Source organism: Cyanistes caeruleus, chromosome 1 (assembly GCF_971803275.1).
Source record: "Cyanistes caeruleus chromosome 1, bCyaCae1.hap1.1, whole genome shotgun sequence".
NCBI classification, from domain to species: domain Eukaryota; kingdom Metazoa; phylum Chordata; class Aves; order Passeriformes; family Paridae; genus Cyanistes; species Cyanistes caeruleus.
The window spans coordinates 65,471,951-65,488,165 of NC_141701.1; the positions used below are offsets into that span (position 1 = coordinate 65,471,951).

A 16,215-nucleotide genomic window follows, 5' to 3' on the forward strand; every position below is an offset into this window, starting at 1 on the left:
TACAGACAGCATTTTCCAAATGTGTCTGTGAGAATAAACATGGTAACAGAACTCTCTGAAAATTATTAGTAAAACAGGGCTTGGATCTCGATGATTTTAAGTTCATTCCAACCCAAACTGTTCTATGATTCTCTGTAAATGAGTGTACTTACAGTGGTTCTTGGATATGGAAGAATAAAGTGTCAATATAGAACAATCTGTGGATTTAATGTAGAATATGTGTGTTCATTACATAAAGACTGCTGTCAAAAGTAGAATTTTCGTCTCTGGAGACCTATGTCACTTTTAAAGAGAGCAGCAATCTTAATTTGTTCAATTAAACATTTGAAAGATGATGACAGTTCAAGGCTCTTGATTCTTTTAGCTTACCTTCTCTAAAGTGATCATAGTTCTTTGTTTCATAACGTGCAGAGATGACAGTAATGCACACACTGTCATGCATAAAGTGCTACAGAACTGTAAGAAAAGCAAGGCCAGCTGCATGACTTCTTTACTTCTTCTCAGTACATATAAAAAAGCAGGCCAGGTGTGCCACTAAATCTGTGGATACATCCATCCTTGTCAGCCCCCTTTGCTTGAAATGTAGGGCATCAAGTGTGCAGTACTCCGGTGGTATTGCTTGGAAAAGCTTGCTGGTGCCCTGCAGTGGGAGAGAGGGGAGTGGAGTCCTAGGGGTTTCACCAGAACAGTGGGGTGCTTGAGGGGTGTGTGAGGGCAGATGGCTGCATTGGTGTCAGTCTTTGAATTTATCAGATTTTTGCTTGAAAATACAGAAGTAAATAGGTAAATGAATCTGAAAGTAAAGAAGATGAAAGAATGTGGAGAAAAGAGCAGATACTGTATATTCCTGGGCAAGGTTTGACTAAAGATGATGAAAATGCTACAGCACTTCTTTTATATTTTGTATGTTGTATGTAGATTCTTTACAAAAAATCTACAGAAAGTTTCCAAAAGTAATGAATTTGCAGTCCCCTGGGATATGCCATGTTTCATTGATTTATTCTCTTTATTTCGTTTACTCCATTTTTTCTTTCCTTACTTGCCACTTCTGAAAAATCAGCTTACCTTATCTCACTTTTTCCCTGCTACTCACCCTCTCTTTTACCCTTCCACTGCTCCAGTCTGTTGATCAACTACTTGATTAGGAGTATACAGTATTTGTGTTTCTACTGAAGAGACAAATAAAGACTGGGGAGCAAGGCTGATGAATCAGTGAATGTCTGATGCTATAGAAACTCATGACATGTAGGCTTAATGAAGGGTGCAGGATTTAAGGTAGGAATAGGAACTCTGCTGTTTACAGGCAACATTTTGTACCTTTCAGAAATGAAATTTTATTTTCAATGTGCCTAATTAATGCTAAAACCAAATACATTTGGTGCATACTAAAATATATCTTTACTTTCTATGCTGTAGATATTTTCAGATTTTTGTTAATGGAATAGGTATGCAACTGATGCAGAAGTTCTTCCATATGTTGCACTAGCCAGACACTTTAGCTATGTGGAATTTTTCCCTTTACCTTAATGGCCTCAAATGTCTCTAATTCTCATTTCTTGATAATCATTAAAATGCTATTTCTTTAGAACTTGAGAAGTATGATGGGCATTCCATCCTTGTATCCCACTTGAACTCTGCTCACCTTTAAAAAAGTACACAGATTTAACAGCACGACTTTTAGTTTTAGTGGCCTGCTAGTGGGGCAGATTGTTATTAACAAAAGATTATGTTAGTGTAAAAATTGAATAAATTTTTATGAAACTTCTCAAAATATTTTTCATAACTTAAATCAATGTTAAAACTTACAGCCTACTTAAAGGCTGCTAAGAAGGTTCTGTGACAACAGAAAAGCACAACTGTAACAAGCAGAATTCATTACTGTTTTCAAACCTAAATTTAAAAAACAGAATATCAGATGTACTTAATTCTTTATCTTTATACTATAGCTTTTCAATGTAATTGAGATGTTTGGGTAAAATAATTTTTGTGGCAACTGAAAGGCCAGCACTTCAGGCCAACAAAATATCTATAAATTTATTTTTATTTGTCTGCTGGAGTAGTAAAACCCTTCAAGTGGTGTTCAGCCAACAGGGAGTGTATCAGAAATGGCATTTGCAATTAAATCATTGTGATTTAATGTGATTTCATTTAATATACATACTGTATATATTTCAAGAAATTCTGAGTTTAGATTTCACTATGCTTTCCTGCTTTATTTTACTTAGTAAATTCATAACTACTTAGAAGCAACTGTGGTGCACTAACAAAGATGAATTGGTTACAGTATGCAAGAGACTCAAATAAGAAACCCACATCTTGAAAATACTTTTTAAATGTTTTAATAGCTATAGGGAAAATATTCCTGAAAGATTGTAATCAGTTAAATGTTTTTCAGTGCCTATGTCAAATCAAGAGGCAAATATTTTTTTTCTCTCGAGAGTCTCACTGTTTTGCTTAAAAGCATGTCTGAAGCCATAGATTCTCTGGAGTGGACATGAAGTGATTTTCAAAATGCTGAATTGGTCTCAGATATGTGGCATTTGTAAAATGCTGCCTAGAACTAAGAATAGAAGAAAAACAGAATGACTATTCCAGCCAAAATGGTTTGTAGTTACTTTCCAACAAGATTGTTGCTGTGAACAAGCGAAAGGTTACCTGTCTAATTATATGTTGAGATGTCAAAATCAGTCATAATTTAGAGGAGCTGGAAAATATGAATGATGAAAACTTGTATTTTTGTCACTGGAGTGCTGAGCTGTGCTGGCAATTGACTCGGGTCTCGTATTACTTTGATTTCTAGTCTTTGCTTTGCTTTCATTCCACTTTCTTTGCATCAATAACTAGATTCACTAACCAAAGCTTTCTGTTGTACAAAACTCTTGGTATAAACATTGCTGGCACAATTGTGTTGCACTTGTGTTTCACTGGCACTTTGGCACTGAAGTTACTTGTAAGAGTTTGCACCAAGACATGAAAGTTTTATATTCTGCTGCCTTCTGATCCTCCTCATGTTGGCCTTAGATTATCATCCAAGCAGGAATGGTTTTCAACAGCAGTAGCAGCAGCTCCTGTCCCATCACAACTACTTTCTTTCCCCCAAGAAAGATCACTGTTAACATCTTCAGTTTCATCTGAACAACTGTCAAGAATGCTTTTTTGTGTACTCTGATGCTTGAAAGAACATTATTGAATTGAAGCCTTACATGAAGCGTTTGAATTCAAAGAATGAGGGTTTTTTTTTCCTTTTGACATTGTATACCCTTAATGGAATGTTTTAAAGAATTTTGTGTGTCTTAGGAGGTCAAAATCTGACTGGAAACCTGAAAATATTTTTACTGGTATAACATGATATTCATGTATACAAAATCTTTATCGCTCTAGACTTAAATATTTCACTAACTTATGAAGTGCACATTTTGCAGTGTGGAATTTCATTTAGTCACAAAGGTATTTTGGCCATCTCCAGCTACTGTATGCCAATTTTTGTTTGTTTGTTTGTTTGCCTCAATGTATTTTTCATGTTTAAGCTTAAAATAATTTTATTGGTTTTTTATGACCTTGTTTACTGTTTCATCTACTTGTATATGTTGAAACATGGTGTTCCCTACTGTTACAGAATGAATCCAGAGAGCATATTGTTGCCTTCAACATGTTAAATTACAGAGCATGCAAAAATCTTTGGAAATCTTGTGTAGAGCATCACACATTTTTTCAGGCAAAGAAGTCACTACCTCATGAAAAAAAGATATTATCACATTATTGGACTCTGGGTTCTAGAAATCCAGCAAAGTAAGTATTGTGTGAAAGCATGTTTTGCTCTATGATGGGAATGGGAAGATTTGTGTCAGTGGTAGCTCTAGTTGTAGTGGCAGAGTTCAGTCCTGTCCATAGCTTTGTTCCAGTCTATATATGAACCATTTGACAAGTTATATGGTTGTGGTTTCACTTTCTGCAATGTGATCTATTACAGTAGAACTTTTGTTATAATTGCCTCAAGAGGTGTTTGGATATACATTTTACTGCTATTTTTTCAATTTGCTGCTTCAGTCTGAAGTATAAAAACACTGGAAAGGAAAAATGTCATGTAGCTAATGATCCAGTAAGAGAATTTGCAGAACAGATTTGTTTTGAAATGTTTAGCCATTAGTGTCATATACACATTCTGCTTAATATGTTAGGGCAATTTCTAGAGTGCATCATGCCAACCACTTATTGCTGACATAAGGATGAAAAACTTTTTCCCATTCAGGTATTCAAAATTCTCCCGTTTGTGACACTTCTAAGTCTTTGTTTGCCTCATTGGATTCTTCTAGTTACAGAGCTGGTAGCTTCCTAGTGTTGTCTAAGATCTAGTTAGCCAAAAGTAATTGTCTAGAGGCTGTACATTTCCAATATGAAGCTGGGATTATTCCTCCCTGTATGCAGTAACTGGGCCCTATCATCATGAAAGTTAAGCTGCCAGTTTATTGTCCAGTCACTTGACATGACTCCATTACTTTGCAGTTGGCCTTTATTTTGGCCATCCTGTGTGATTTTTGAAGTGGGAGGTTTTACTCAAGTAGTTCTGCTCTTTTATCTTAGTGGCTTTTAGACTTTTTTGATAAGTATCAGTCACAGTGATTTTGTCCGTTTTGTTGATTTGTTCTGCTGTTACTTTTATCAGCAGTTCAGCTACAAAGGTGTCATGTCCTGTGTCTTCATTGTCTTGTCCATCCCATCCCAATCCACCTACCCTATCCCCAAAAACATTCTGTAAGGAAACATACAAAAAATTTTTAATATTAATAGTGAATGAAGAAGAAAGTCTTGAGTCATTATCATCTCTGGATGTGAGATTCTGGGGGGTTCTTTGACCCTTTGATGACCTATAGACTCTCTAGAAACCTGCTTGTTCTCATGATTTTTGGAGAAGTATTTTATTGTTTTCTTTTTGTTCGTGGGTAGTGTGTTTTTGTGAGTTTTTTGTACTGTGTTCCCTTAACAGTTTATTTTACATTTAGCAGACTGATTTTCTGTCTTCTATTTGAAAAAGCTTAAACTTCTGAATGATACCAACATGCTCCAAATAGCTTCTCTGACTTTGGTGGCTCTCTGGCTTTTCACGCTCTGACGTCTCTTTTGATACTGCAGAAATTAATACCAAGTGCAGTGGTATTGCTTGTAAATGAAGCAGTTAACCCATGAGGGCTGCCCAACAGTAGGAATTTTGATAAAATGTTATGTTTTCTGCTGGAGTGCAATTCCATGTTTTCACTTAGTACTAGATCATAGCTGCATGATCTTGTTTCTAGATCATGATAAAAAAGTAGCTGTACAAACAGTATTCTTATTTTCTAACATTTTACAAATCCCAATTTTTAGAATTAACTCATTTATGGAGTGTTATGACCTTGTTTTTCTTGTAGTGGTGTTGTTGAGGAGGTGACTCTCAGGGTTGGTTGGATTGTCAGGTCCTTTTTTTCTTTCTAATTTGCAAAGAGATTCAAAACCCTGATCCTTCTACAAACAGATATATACACACAAGCTTTGCATGGCATTTGTAATGTTAATAAAGAAAACAGTATGAGTTCCAAAGGGTACAAAGTTTAGTATCATTCCATTTTTTTACCAAACATTTTATCTTTGACAAATCTGCTGTTACAATTTCTTAATAGTCTGTAGCATACAGAACAGTTCTCATTGTTGATCTGAATTGCTAAGAAAAAATTCCTTTCAAGTAATTTCAATGCTCTGAGGCATTGTCTCTGCTGAATTGCTTACTTAAACTTTTAATGAATCTCCAGAGGAGGAATCAGTTATGGAGATACCTTTAATCAGCTTAGTGATAACCTCTTTGGCCTTATTTATACCAGCAGTAAGCTGGGAATTTTAGGATCTACATCAGGAAGAAGTAGCTCAGCAACCTTGCTATGAAAGACTGCTTAACTACATAAGAAGCAACAGTAATTTTAAAAAACTCTGAGTAGTTCCTATGAACTCAACAAATTATTCTCTCAAAAGGTTTAAGAAAAACTGTGAAAAAGTAACTTCTGAGGTCATATTTCACATATTGAAAATTTTTACTTTCCCACTCGTTTATGATTGTGGAATGTTGTAATATTTTCCGTGTTCCTTTTCAAGGATGGCTCTGAACTCATGTGGAAGCTACACAACCAAAAAAGAGATTCTGCATTATCCCTTGTGAAAGGGAACAAATTTTTGCATTGTATAAATCAAACAAGCACAAACAGACAAAACATGAAAACAAACCATGAAACCAAATGTGCGCACAAAAACTCCACCGACCATATTGTGCAGTCCTGGAGGTTTTAAGATTGACTTGTGTTTAATAATTCTTTTCATGCTTTGAAGGGTGCCACATTCAGGCTTTACCATCTTAAGTATCACAAGTCTTCCTATGGAATTTTTTGCTTTCTTGTTCTATGTTCTTCTGTACTTCTGTGAGGCAGATAGCCTAGCATTTATTGCATCAGTTCAAATAGTTGCAGTACTTGAGTACAATTTCTTACTTGCATATACCTGTGCCCTGCTTGATTCTCTTAGCTTAAGGTACTAGAGGCATTCTATTTAAATTAGGCTGCTGAGTTGCATAAATCACCTGTAAGCCTTGTTCAAGGAGCAGACTGAATAACATCTCCTAGATTGTGAGAGGTAAATTCTGGACTGAATGCTGAATAACTTCTCCTAGCCACATTCTTATTACTTATTGAAAAGCTAAAAATGTATCCATATTTTTCACTAAGGATAGACTCAGTAATAGATTGTAGAAAGGAAGCATCATTTCAAGATAGTACAGCCCATCCCAGGAAGGCTTTGGCAGTCTCCCAGAATGTTTGCTTGGAAATATGCTGATATTTGGCATCTGAAGGGCAGCTGCTTGAAGTTCAGGAGATTATTTATCTTTTGCCTTAACTGAAATATCTGGAGACATACTCTGTAAGTGATTTTGTGGTCAGGATCAGGGGTTTAAGATTAGAGTTTGGGTTTAGGGTTCTGGCTTCTATCATGTGAGTTATGTTGCACTTCAAGTTGTCTGTGTTGGAAAATGCAACAACCAACAGCTTGTAAAAAAGCTGATTATATGGAGTTCTTCACAATGCATTTTTAATAATGCATCCCATTTTCCAGTCTTTCCCTCTGCTCCACCTATGTAAGGCTTCTTTGAAATAGCTCTGTTTCTGAAGAAGATGAGTAGCTGGTACCTTTTCATTGTATTCAAAAGTCTCAGAAAAATAAAATGGGTAGTATAGCCAAAGCTTCTCCTGAGTTGATGGACTTTGTTTACTATGCATGAATTTTTATTTTTTATTTTTGCTATGTCAAATTGAGACTTTTCAGTTCTGAAGCAAGGTCCTTATATCTGCTATCCCAGTTGTCCATTATGTACTGTACAGCTCAGGGCTTAATAAGCCAAAGGCGTTTTCTCTGTAACTAATAAACTGTTTCTTCTATGAGAAATCCTAGGCCTGTAAACTCAAGGATGAGCAGCTTATCTCTCACCTTGGCTTGTGGAATGCTGTATAAAATGATGCATAAGAGTTAATTTATCTCTATTTCAGTCTACTTAAAGATTTTCTTTATGCTGTGTATTTTCACTATTAAGATCCTTTTATTGCTTTCCTAGCTGTGGTTCTTATCCTGGTACAGCCCTTTTCTTGTCAGATTCTTGTCACAAGAAGCAGTCGAGACCTGGAGATCCTATTTTCATTCAGATATTTTTTAGTGGTTTATCTCTGTAGGGAATACATCACTCAAAAGTGGCTTCCTTCCACAATAGAATGTTGTCTGCTGTAGCTCTTAATTGATGAGGCGGCCGGTAGATGGGTATAGTTGTCTTGTGCTCAGTGAAGCTCTTGCTGAATTGTTACCCTTTGTGAATATTAATTAACAAGGAAGCTTCAGGACATATTACCTGTATTTGAACTCTATTTTGTCAGACACTCAGTTTAGTGCCAGTAGGACATAGTGAATTTCCTGTTTTCCCTTCTGTCTTCTTAAACACAATTGGGTTAAAAATAATTCTCAGAAAAAGTTATTTTTACCCAGGCTTGTGATTAGCAATGTAGCAGGGATTAACAATCACTTTTGTTGTCACAAATGAGGGACAGCAAATGTCTCTGAGAATGTAAATGCATAAATAAGGAGGGGTAAGCACAGGGGACGTTTTAAATTATGAAGTTGACTTTCATAAGCATATTTTATTTCATTTAGATTTTCTATGCAAAATAACTCACATATAATTGTTTTATATCTTTTCAGGTCTGTAAACAACCAGTTCTGCAGAAAAGTGATAGGTGGGATGGTTTGGAACCCATCCATGAGACGATCCTTATCAGTTGAGCACCTAGAGACCAAAAGCCTTCCTTCTCGATCACCTCCTGTTACCCCCAATTGGTAAATCCATTTTCAGCCTTCTCCACACCTTCTAGCCTCCTAACATTTCTAATTCTATGTACTCCAGCAGAATAGTTATATAGTGTGTACATACATATTCAAACACTTTTATTCTGAGAATGTATATGACAACAGAAGGATGTGTATCTCTTACCTTAACTTTAGCAAGGCTTTCATGCTGTCTGCCAAAATCTTATACCCAAGTTAAGACACTATGTTTCTGAATATCCATACCTGGACAACAGGGTGGTTTAAAAAATATGTTAAAATGGTTGGATGACTGGATGACTAAGAAGTGAGTTGTTAATGGGTCACACTCTAACTGGACAACAATAAAAAGTAGATGACTGCAGGGGCTCTCTTGGGACCTGTCCTACTTAACGTCTTTATGACCTGGAGGAGGCAATGAGAACTTGATCATAAAGTTTGCAGATGGCACCAAACTGGGGGTGTCAATAAGCCTGGGGGCAGGGCTGCTCTCCAAAGTGTTCTTGATAATCTGGTGAAATGGGCCAATAGAAAATGTGTGAAATTCAATGGAGACAAACTTAGTGTCCTGGGAAGTAAGAACCCAGTGTAACAGTATTGTCTGCAGTGCGGATTTCTGGAGAAAGACTGGTAATCTTTATAGGCAGAAGTGGTACAGGAGCCATCTGATGTGCCCTGACAGTAAAGAAGTCCAACCTGGCAGAGTTAACAGAGTCTTACACAGTAGGACAGTGGAAGTGGTAGCCCCCTTTGGCTCATCATCCTCTAGTTTTTATTAGAATGCTGCAGCCCTTTTTGTATGCAAATACAAGAGAGAAACAAACAGGACCAAGCTCAGCAAAGACCAACAGCTCCAAGGTAACCAGTAGGCTGGAGCACCTACCCTGTGAAGAGAGGGTGACAGAGTGGCACATGTTCATTCTGGAGAAGCAGGGGTTTCCCAGATGCCTAATAGCAGCCTAGGATTACTTAAGAGGAGGCCAGCCACAGGATGAGGCTGGATTTTTCACTATTGCATAGTGGGAGGATGAGGCAACAAGTATATATTGTAACAAAAGAGGTTTTGTTAGAATATAATGGAAAAACTGCTTCACCACATGGACAGTCATTGCCTGGGGAAGTTGTGTGGTCTCCATCCTTCAGATTTTTGGAGATATGAGTGGATAAAGTCTTAAGCAGCCTACTCTGGCCTTAGTTGACCCTGCTTTGAGCAGAAGATTGGACTAAATTACCCCCATAAGTCCCTTCCAACCAGAATTATCCTATGATTAAAACCTGAATAATATAAGTTGCATTTTACATGGGGTGAAACATCAAATAGTTCAGTGTATTGAACCTAGCAGTGCATAATTGCCTAGTATACCATACAGGATGCTTAAAAATTGATTATTTGAAGTGAGATTTATTGGCCTGTTATGAAGATTTAGATAATAACTGCAATAGGATAGAAATTTTTCTTCTATGAAGTTTCATGACATATTCTAATCTTTCTGCTTGTGTTTGTATTCTGTATTTTTAAGGCGGAGTCCTAGACTACGTCACGAAATCCGCAAACCACGACACTCATCTGTAGATAACCTTACGAATGAGATTAGTTATATTACTGAAACAGAGGATGTTTTTTACACATATAAGTGCTCTCCAACATCAAAGGAGAGTGATTCAGAGTTCTCTCAGAACCGTAGTCCACAGAGGAGGTAAGGACTTCTGCAAACAATCTATTGCCGATTTCAATTTCTTTAACAAAAAACCCTCAAAAAGGAGTGGTAGTGTGAAACAGTCACAATCAGTTGTAATGTTACAATGAGTTCAAATAGTTTTGTTTGCATAAGCTTTATTTTGATCAATTTCTATACTGCAAATGCCATGACACAAAATGACAAGTCAAAAGCAAACCAACCCTTCATCCCTAAACAATACACAGTAGTTGAGCTGTTAGAGGAGCTACTAAGGCATGTCTCTTCAAATCTGTAATATCCTGTTTCCTAGTAGCTTTTGCAACCTTTTCCTACCTGTCAAAACCTCTTTTTTGAGGGGAGAATGACTTAGTGAACTTTTTCAAGAGTTCACTCACATTCCACATTATCAGTTCAGCCTTGTCAGTTGGAAGAGGTATTGTACTTGAATATACACAAGAACATCGTAATACTGGTGGTCATCCATCTTTTTCATCTTCAGAGGAGCTGTCGATGGCTTGTCTAAAGGCAGTGTCTGCTTTTTGGCTGTATTCCTTGAGGACCAACTTTGTTCTCTTCTGCAGTGCTTTAACAATGCTAGGTTTGCTGTCAGGAGCTGAAGAAGCTGTCTTTGTGCACTCTGATTATTTGTTTGCTCATGTATTACATTATATGTATGGCTACAGTAATTTCTTAATGAATAAGATTATCACAGCTTCAGAAATAATGTACAAAATCATTAATTGTTGAGTCTCAAAAAGAAAACAGATACTTCAAAACTTGGAGCTGGGGAGAATGCTGTGTATTCAAATGCATGTTCCTTTGTAGCATTACAAAAGAAAAATGGTTTTTAGACACACCTAGTGACTTTAAGGCAAGGTGTATTTTGAGAAGCAATGTCTTAATGGAAACTGATAGGACTCACCTGCTTCTGTGACAGTGTGCATGTACTAAATATACCTTTAAATTCTGATTGAAACTATTTTCTTCAAATTCTATAATAATATTATTACTGCATTACAGCAGAGAATTTTCAGTAAAAGAAAGGAAAAATTGACATGTATGCATATTTGGATTTCGTCACTCTTTTGAGTATATTAAGTATTTTGAGTTTGTCTCTTCATTTTTCTATATTTCTGACTAGAAAACAGCTGAACCTTAATATTCTTTATTAGTACTAATGGCAGTAGTAGCCATGATAATACATAAAAGTTAGGGCTTTAGATGTTGTGAATAGTCATAGGAAACCATGTCCTTGCTGTGTTTTAAAGTTCACAGATGATACGCTTTTAGGAGCATTATCTGAGTAAAAATACTGAGAGGCAGACATAAGAAGAGATGATGAGGGTAGAAGCTGTAGGCAGAAAATTAAGTTGCCATGCTGTGTTATGTGACTGGTGAATTGTGTCCTGTCAGCTAGTACATTGTGGGACCTCTCATTTTCCTTTTTCTTTTCTTCCCCTGTAGTTTTTTTTTTCCTTTCCTTCCTGTTTCAGTTATCTTATACCTACTGAGAATGGAGTGGAAAAACCTGCCTTTATGCCTTTTCTCAAACGATGAATAAAAGGATGTTCTAAATTTGAAAAAAGCACATTAATTTCTTTTCTGAGCCTCAGTGACTCTGCTGAATCTGAGTAATATCACTCACTGTGGAGATTTTTACTGCTACTATCTCATATAAACCATTACTTTTCTTCTTACAACTTATCCCAAATGCATTATTGTTTTTTTGAGTGTGTTTATAATATTTGATACTGCAAATGAAAAAATGCCTGCATAAATCTGATTAATTAAATTTGTGTGTTTTGGAAGAAGAATGGAACGAATGATCCTTTGTTGTATTGACTGTTAGACTTTTGTGAAGTAAAATAGTCATTAATCATTTCCTTTTTAACAATTGAGATAAAATACAAAGTAGCCATAAAAAAAAAAAAAAGTTTTTTCTCTACACTGGAGTTTGTTAGTCCACATTCCAGTTTTTTCCTTTTTGTAATCTTACAGTAGTTATTACTTGTTTCACTTTCCGTGTTGAAAGATGCAAAGTGAAATTAAGTATGTATGTGTAATAAAATCTTGCTTTCCATGAATGCTTTATTGATGGATGGAATCTTACCCTATCAGCTAAGTCTGTTTGGTAAGAAAAAAGTTTACCTTGCATAGTCTCAGTATTAAATATGGACACTTTTGCCACATATTGGGAGTATTCAGACATTAACTATAAAACACCTTTTAGTGTACCATGCTGGTCTTCAGTGGATTTGAACTGATATAATAGAAGCACGCTATATAAAAAATCCCCCAGATTTCCAATTCCTTTTTCATTGGAGGAGAGTTAAGAGTAGCTTCCCATAGTCCTGCTAATACACATTGTCTTTAGGAGGATCTTTTTTTAATGCCAAGCCCACTGGGACTGTTAATAAAGGTGTTAGTTAATGCTAATTATAACTACTAAATAGCTTTGGCATGAAAAATATCTGAAACATTTTTAGAGAGCTGCTGGCGAACAGCCGTAAATACTGGCATTTAATCACTGAATGGTTATGTCTGTGACCTCATATTAATAATAATAATAATTCTGCAACAGCTTGATTTCTGTAAAGTAAACATCAATTTCATTTACTGTTTTTGAAGCAAGACTCTGCAAGCTGCAGTTAGCATGGAATGTGGCTCTTGGCTTATTTTTCCAGCTGCCATCAGCATTGCAGGGATGGGGGTAGTCTTCTCTCTTTTTCACTTTTTTGTCATAACAAGTGGTTTGTTGTTGAAGGTAGGATAGACCTACCTTCAAACTGACCTTTTGTGATAAAGTGATTTTTGAGGCAAATCATAGATAAAACTCATGTACAGAGCTTGCTACCTTCCTAATCCTGCCAAGGCACGTTTGGAACCTTGGATATGAGAAATGTAGAAGCAGTCACTGCTGGCAAAAGTACATACACCTGCATTTATTGCCCTATACAGCTTTTTATCCTTCCTGACAATACTGGGTATATTTGTTTTCTTAATAATTGATTTTCTTCTTCCTCTATATACTCACGTATAGGAATCAATCAAGTTCTACTTTCTTTCTATGAAACAGTAGACAATTTAGGAAACATATTATGTGGAACAGCTCTTAGTTTAGAGAGCATAAACCATAGCAGTTGTTAATATTTCTTCTTCCATTTCTTTGAAGATGCAGTACCATATCAACATGTCATCATCTAGAACTATGTTTGCTGTTAAAATCCTCTAAATGAATATGCTGGAAATGAGGGTCGATAGTATTTTGTCATTTCTTATGTTGCTTCTCTTAAGGATATAATAATTGTTCTTAAAATGTGCTTTGTGTAAACACTATGCTTTCTAACTGAAATTTGAGGTATGTACTACAGGTTGTGGAAAAAGAAAACTGGAAAATTGTGCAAACCATGCACACAGGTGAGCTACAAAAAGCCAGGGTAAGCTGTTGAGCACAGTGCTAGGTGCAGCTTTGTTGTTCCTACTACCCAGATTATGTAAGTTACTTTCACAGTCAAGAACCACTTGAGGTTCAGACGTAGTAAAAAAAAGCAAATTTTCTCCTTCAGTTTAGTGTCTGCAGAAAATAATTGAGCTGTCTATTGCATCTGTATTATAGAAAAAAGTTGCTCTAATCCCAAATTAACATACATTATTTAGAACTTCATTTGTAGGGCGTGAATAGGTTTGCCTATCTAAGCCAAATACCTGGAATCATTGCTTATCTTTCCTGTCAGGAAAGATAGTGCTAAAGAGGATATGAAGCGAACTTTTGTTTAGCCCAGGTCTCTCCAGCCTTTGTGAGGAAGATGTCCTCTGTCAGTTCTTCCTTTTTGTTGCCCTGTTGCTGAACATCTCAGCTGAATGCTACTGCCAGTGAAAAATTAGTGCTAGCACAGACAGGGAGCCCACACTTAGCCTTCTAAGGTCCCATATGTTGCATTCCCTGTTGTACAACACTTTCTTACAGCTGTACCTCACCAGTTCAGACCAGGTAACCCAGTCTGTTTTCCAACTACGTTATACTCACTCTTTCACTCTGTTTATACTATGCCTGCATGTTTATATGCACATGGTACCGTAACTAATTTTTTCTAAAAATTATTTCAAAAACAGCATTGAGATAAAACATACTAATTAGTAAGTTCTCTTGTTTGATAACTGTTTTTCAGGCAGAATTTGCTTTCCACAGTCTTGGCTTCTCTGAAGATGTTTTCTTTGAGAAATTTTCATTCTCTTCATTGAAGCACTGTTGCTACTGACTTTTTAAACTTCTTATCTTAAGCAAAGTGGAAAACTCTCTTTCTCTGTGAGGTTACTTGTTCAGATGTCCTTAAACCCTGAGATATACGTTAGGGAATAGTGATGAATACAGACTGGCTTTCCTTTAAGATACAAAGTAAGTTATATTATGAGGCTTTATTATTTCTAAAGTTAGCTCTGTGGAAAAGTTGCTTTAATTTGGGAAGTTTTTTCAAAGTTGGATCATATCAACATGCTACCTGGCATCAACTTATCCAGACCCTCTGGTGTCCTGATGGGTAGCCTCAATAAAGCTCCTAGAAGATGCTGACTTTGAGAAAAGTGTTTCTCTTTCGGTCTAACAGGTTTATGCCACAGCTGGTTATTTTTTAAAGGCAGACTGATGTGCTTGTCCAGAAAATTTTTTTTTACTGCAATTTTTACTTTGTCTAGCCTGGTACAATGCTTGAAGATTACCACTGTTGCAGTCTGTCTTGATAAAAGGTACCACTACAGTTTCCAGATTTGGAATAAGGGGAGACTCACAGATGTAGAGGAACAAGTCATCCTTGCTGATTTGCCTTTCCCTGTCACCACTCTGATCTGTATGCTACTGTGTCATTTAAGGGGAAAAGGTACAGGAAAAATAAAATAATCCTACTGCAGTATGTGACTTTGCTTCAGTATCAGGTTGGGAAATTCCAAAACAGCCTTGATTTATGCAGTAACCTTCAAATCTTACTCACAATATAGGAAAACTTGGTTTTAACTGGGGCAATAGACTAGTTATGTTTTGGAATCCTGTACTCTGACATGCTTGATCTTTTATCAGGTATTAAGTTTTCTCCTGAGGGGCTGCACTGGCCATCCCCAGTGCAAGGTCTGGTTCTTGGCACTGGTAGCTTTAAAAAAAACCCATAAAATGCAGCTTAATGTGTAGAATTCTTCATAGATGAACTCTTAGAAGAAGGGATAAAAACACCTGAAAATAAACTAGCCTGCCCTTTACCCTCAAGTAAATAAGTGAAAATTTAAACTGCTATTACAGTTTTGCTTGTTAAGGTATTTAAGGTATTTACCTTTATGTTAAGGAATTTGGTGTAAATTAAAAATTTAATTGAAAATGTTTCAATAATACACATTTTAAACTCTTGGTGAACTTGAAATACCAAAGTCTGCCATGAAAACTTAAAGCAAATATAACCAAGTACTATTTGATACACTTTGGACTTGTTTTCATTGTTCCTTTCTTTTTTCTCAAGCATCTTTGTGTGCATGAGGTGTGATACAGATGTTCACCCTTCACTAGGCAAAGAGAAGTGAAAACAAACAAATGAGGAGAAATGAAAACTGAAAAACACTGTGTTGTTTAATGCTCTTAACCTCCAAGAACCTAGCTGTGGGAAGCTGCACAGTGGTTTTCTACCATTCAGTATGGAAAAGGAGTATACTTCATTATTTTCTGCTCATGGATTTAAGGTTTTCATCTGGCTTTGTGGGAAAACCTGTGTTGTGGCCAGAACATGCCCCTTAACTGACTGTTAGTAAGCTCAGGTTTCTTTAAAAAAATAAAGTGTTACATGCAAAGGATTACTGAAACAAACATTTATTTTGACAGTTCAGGATAATCTTAGTAAAGTTACCTGTACAGGAGTTGTTTCCTCTTTCCCTTACATGAGGTGAAAAGATTATTTTTGACCTTGTTAATTCATGTTTAATGGCTTGTGCTTTTTAAAATATTTTTAATTTTTTTTTTTATATCATAGGTGAAATAGTTTGGGAGTTTTAATATAGCTGTTGTTTGCCCTCTTATTGCCTTTTTTCCTGTTTTTGAACTCACTTTTCTGAATGGTTAGGGTACTTGTTAGGAAGAATATATAAATTTGCAATGGTTTAACCCTAGTCAGAAAACAAG

At 36.2% G+C, this 16,215-nt stretch overlaps 1 protein-coding gene across 15 annotated transcripts in view; it reads left to right on the forward strand.

The window, feature by feature from the left end:
• PTPN3 (protein tyrosine phosphatase non-receptor type 3) overlaps positions 1–16,215 on the forward strand; it is a 160,441-nt gene that overhangs the window by 107,248 nt on the left and 36,978 nt on the right. For all 15 annotated transcript variants that reach the window (XM_023921791.2, XM_086896611.1, XM_023921789.2 and 12 more), the window contains exons 12-14: positions 3,617–3,789; positions 8,260–8,394; positions 9,903–10,079. In XM_023921791.2, coding sequence (XP_023777559.1) covers positions 3,617–3,789; positions 8,260–8,394; positions 9,903–10,079 — 485 coding nt within the window. The remainder of the gene's footprint in view (positions 1–3,616; positions 3,790–8,259; positions 8,395–9,902; positions 10,080–16,215) is intronic.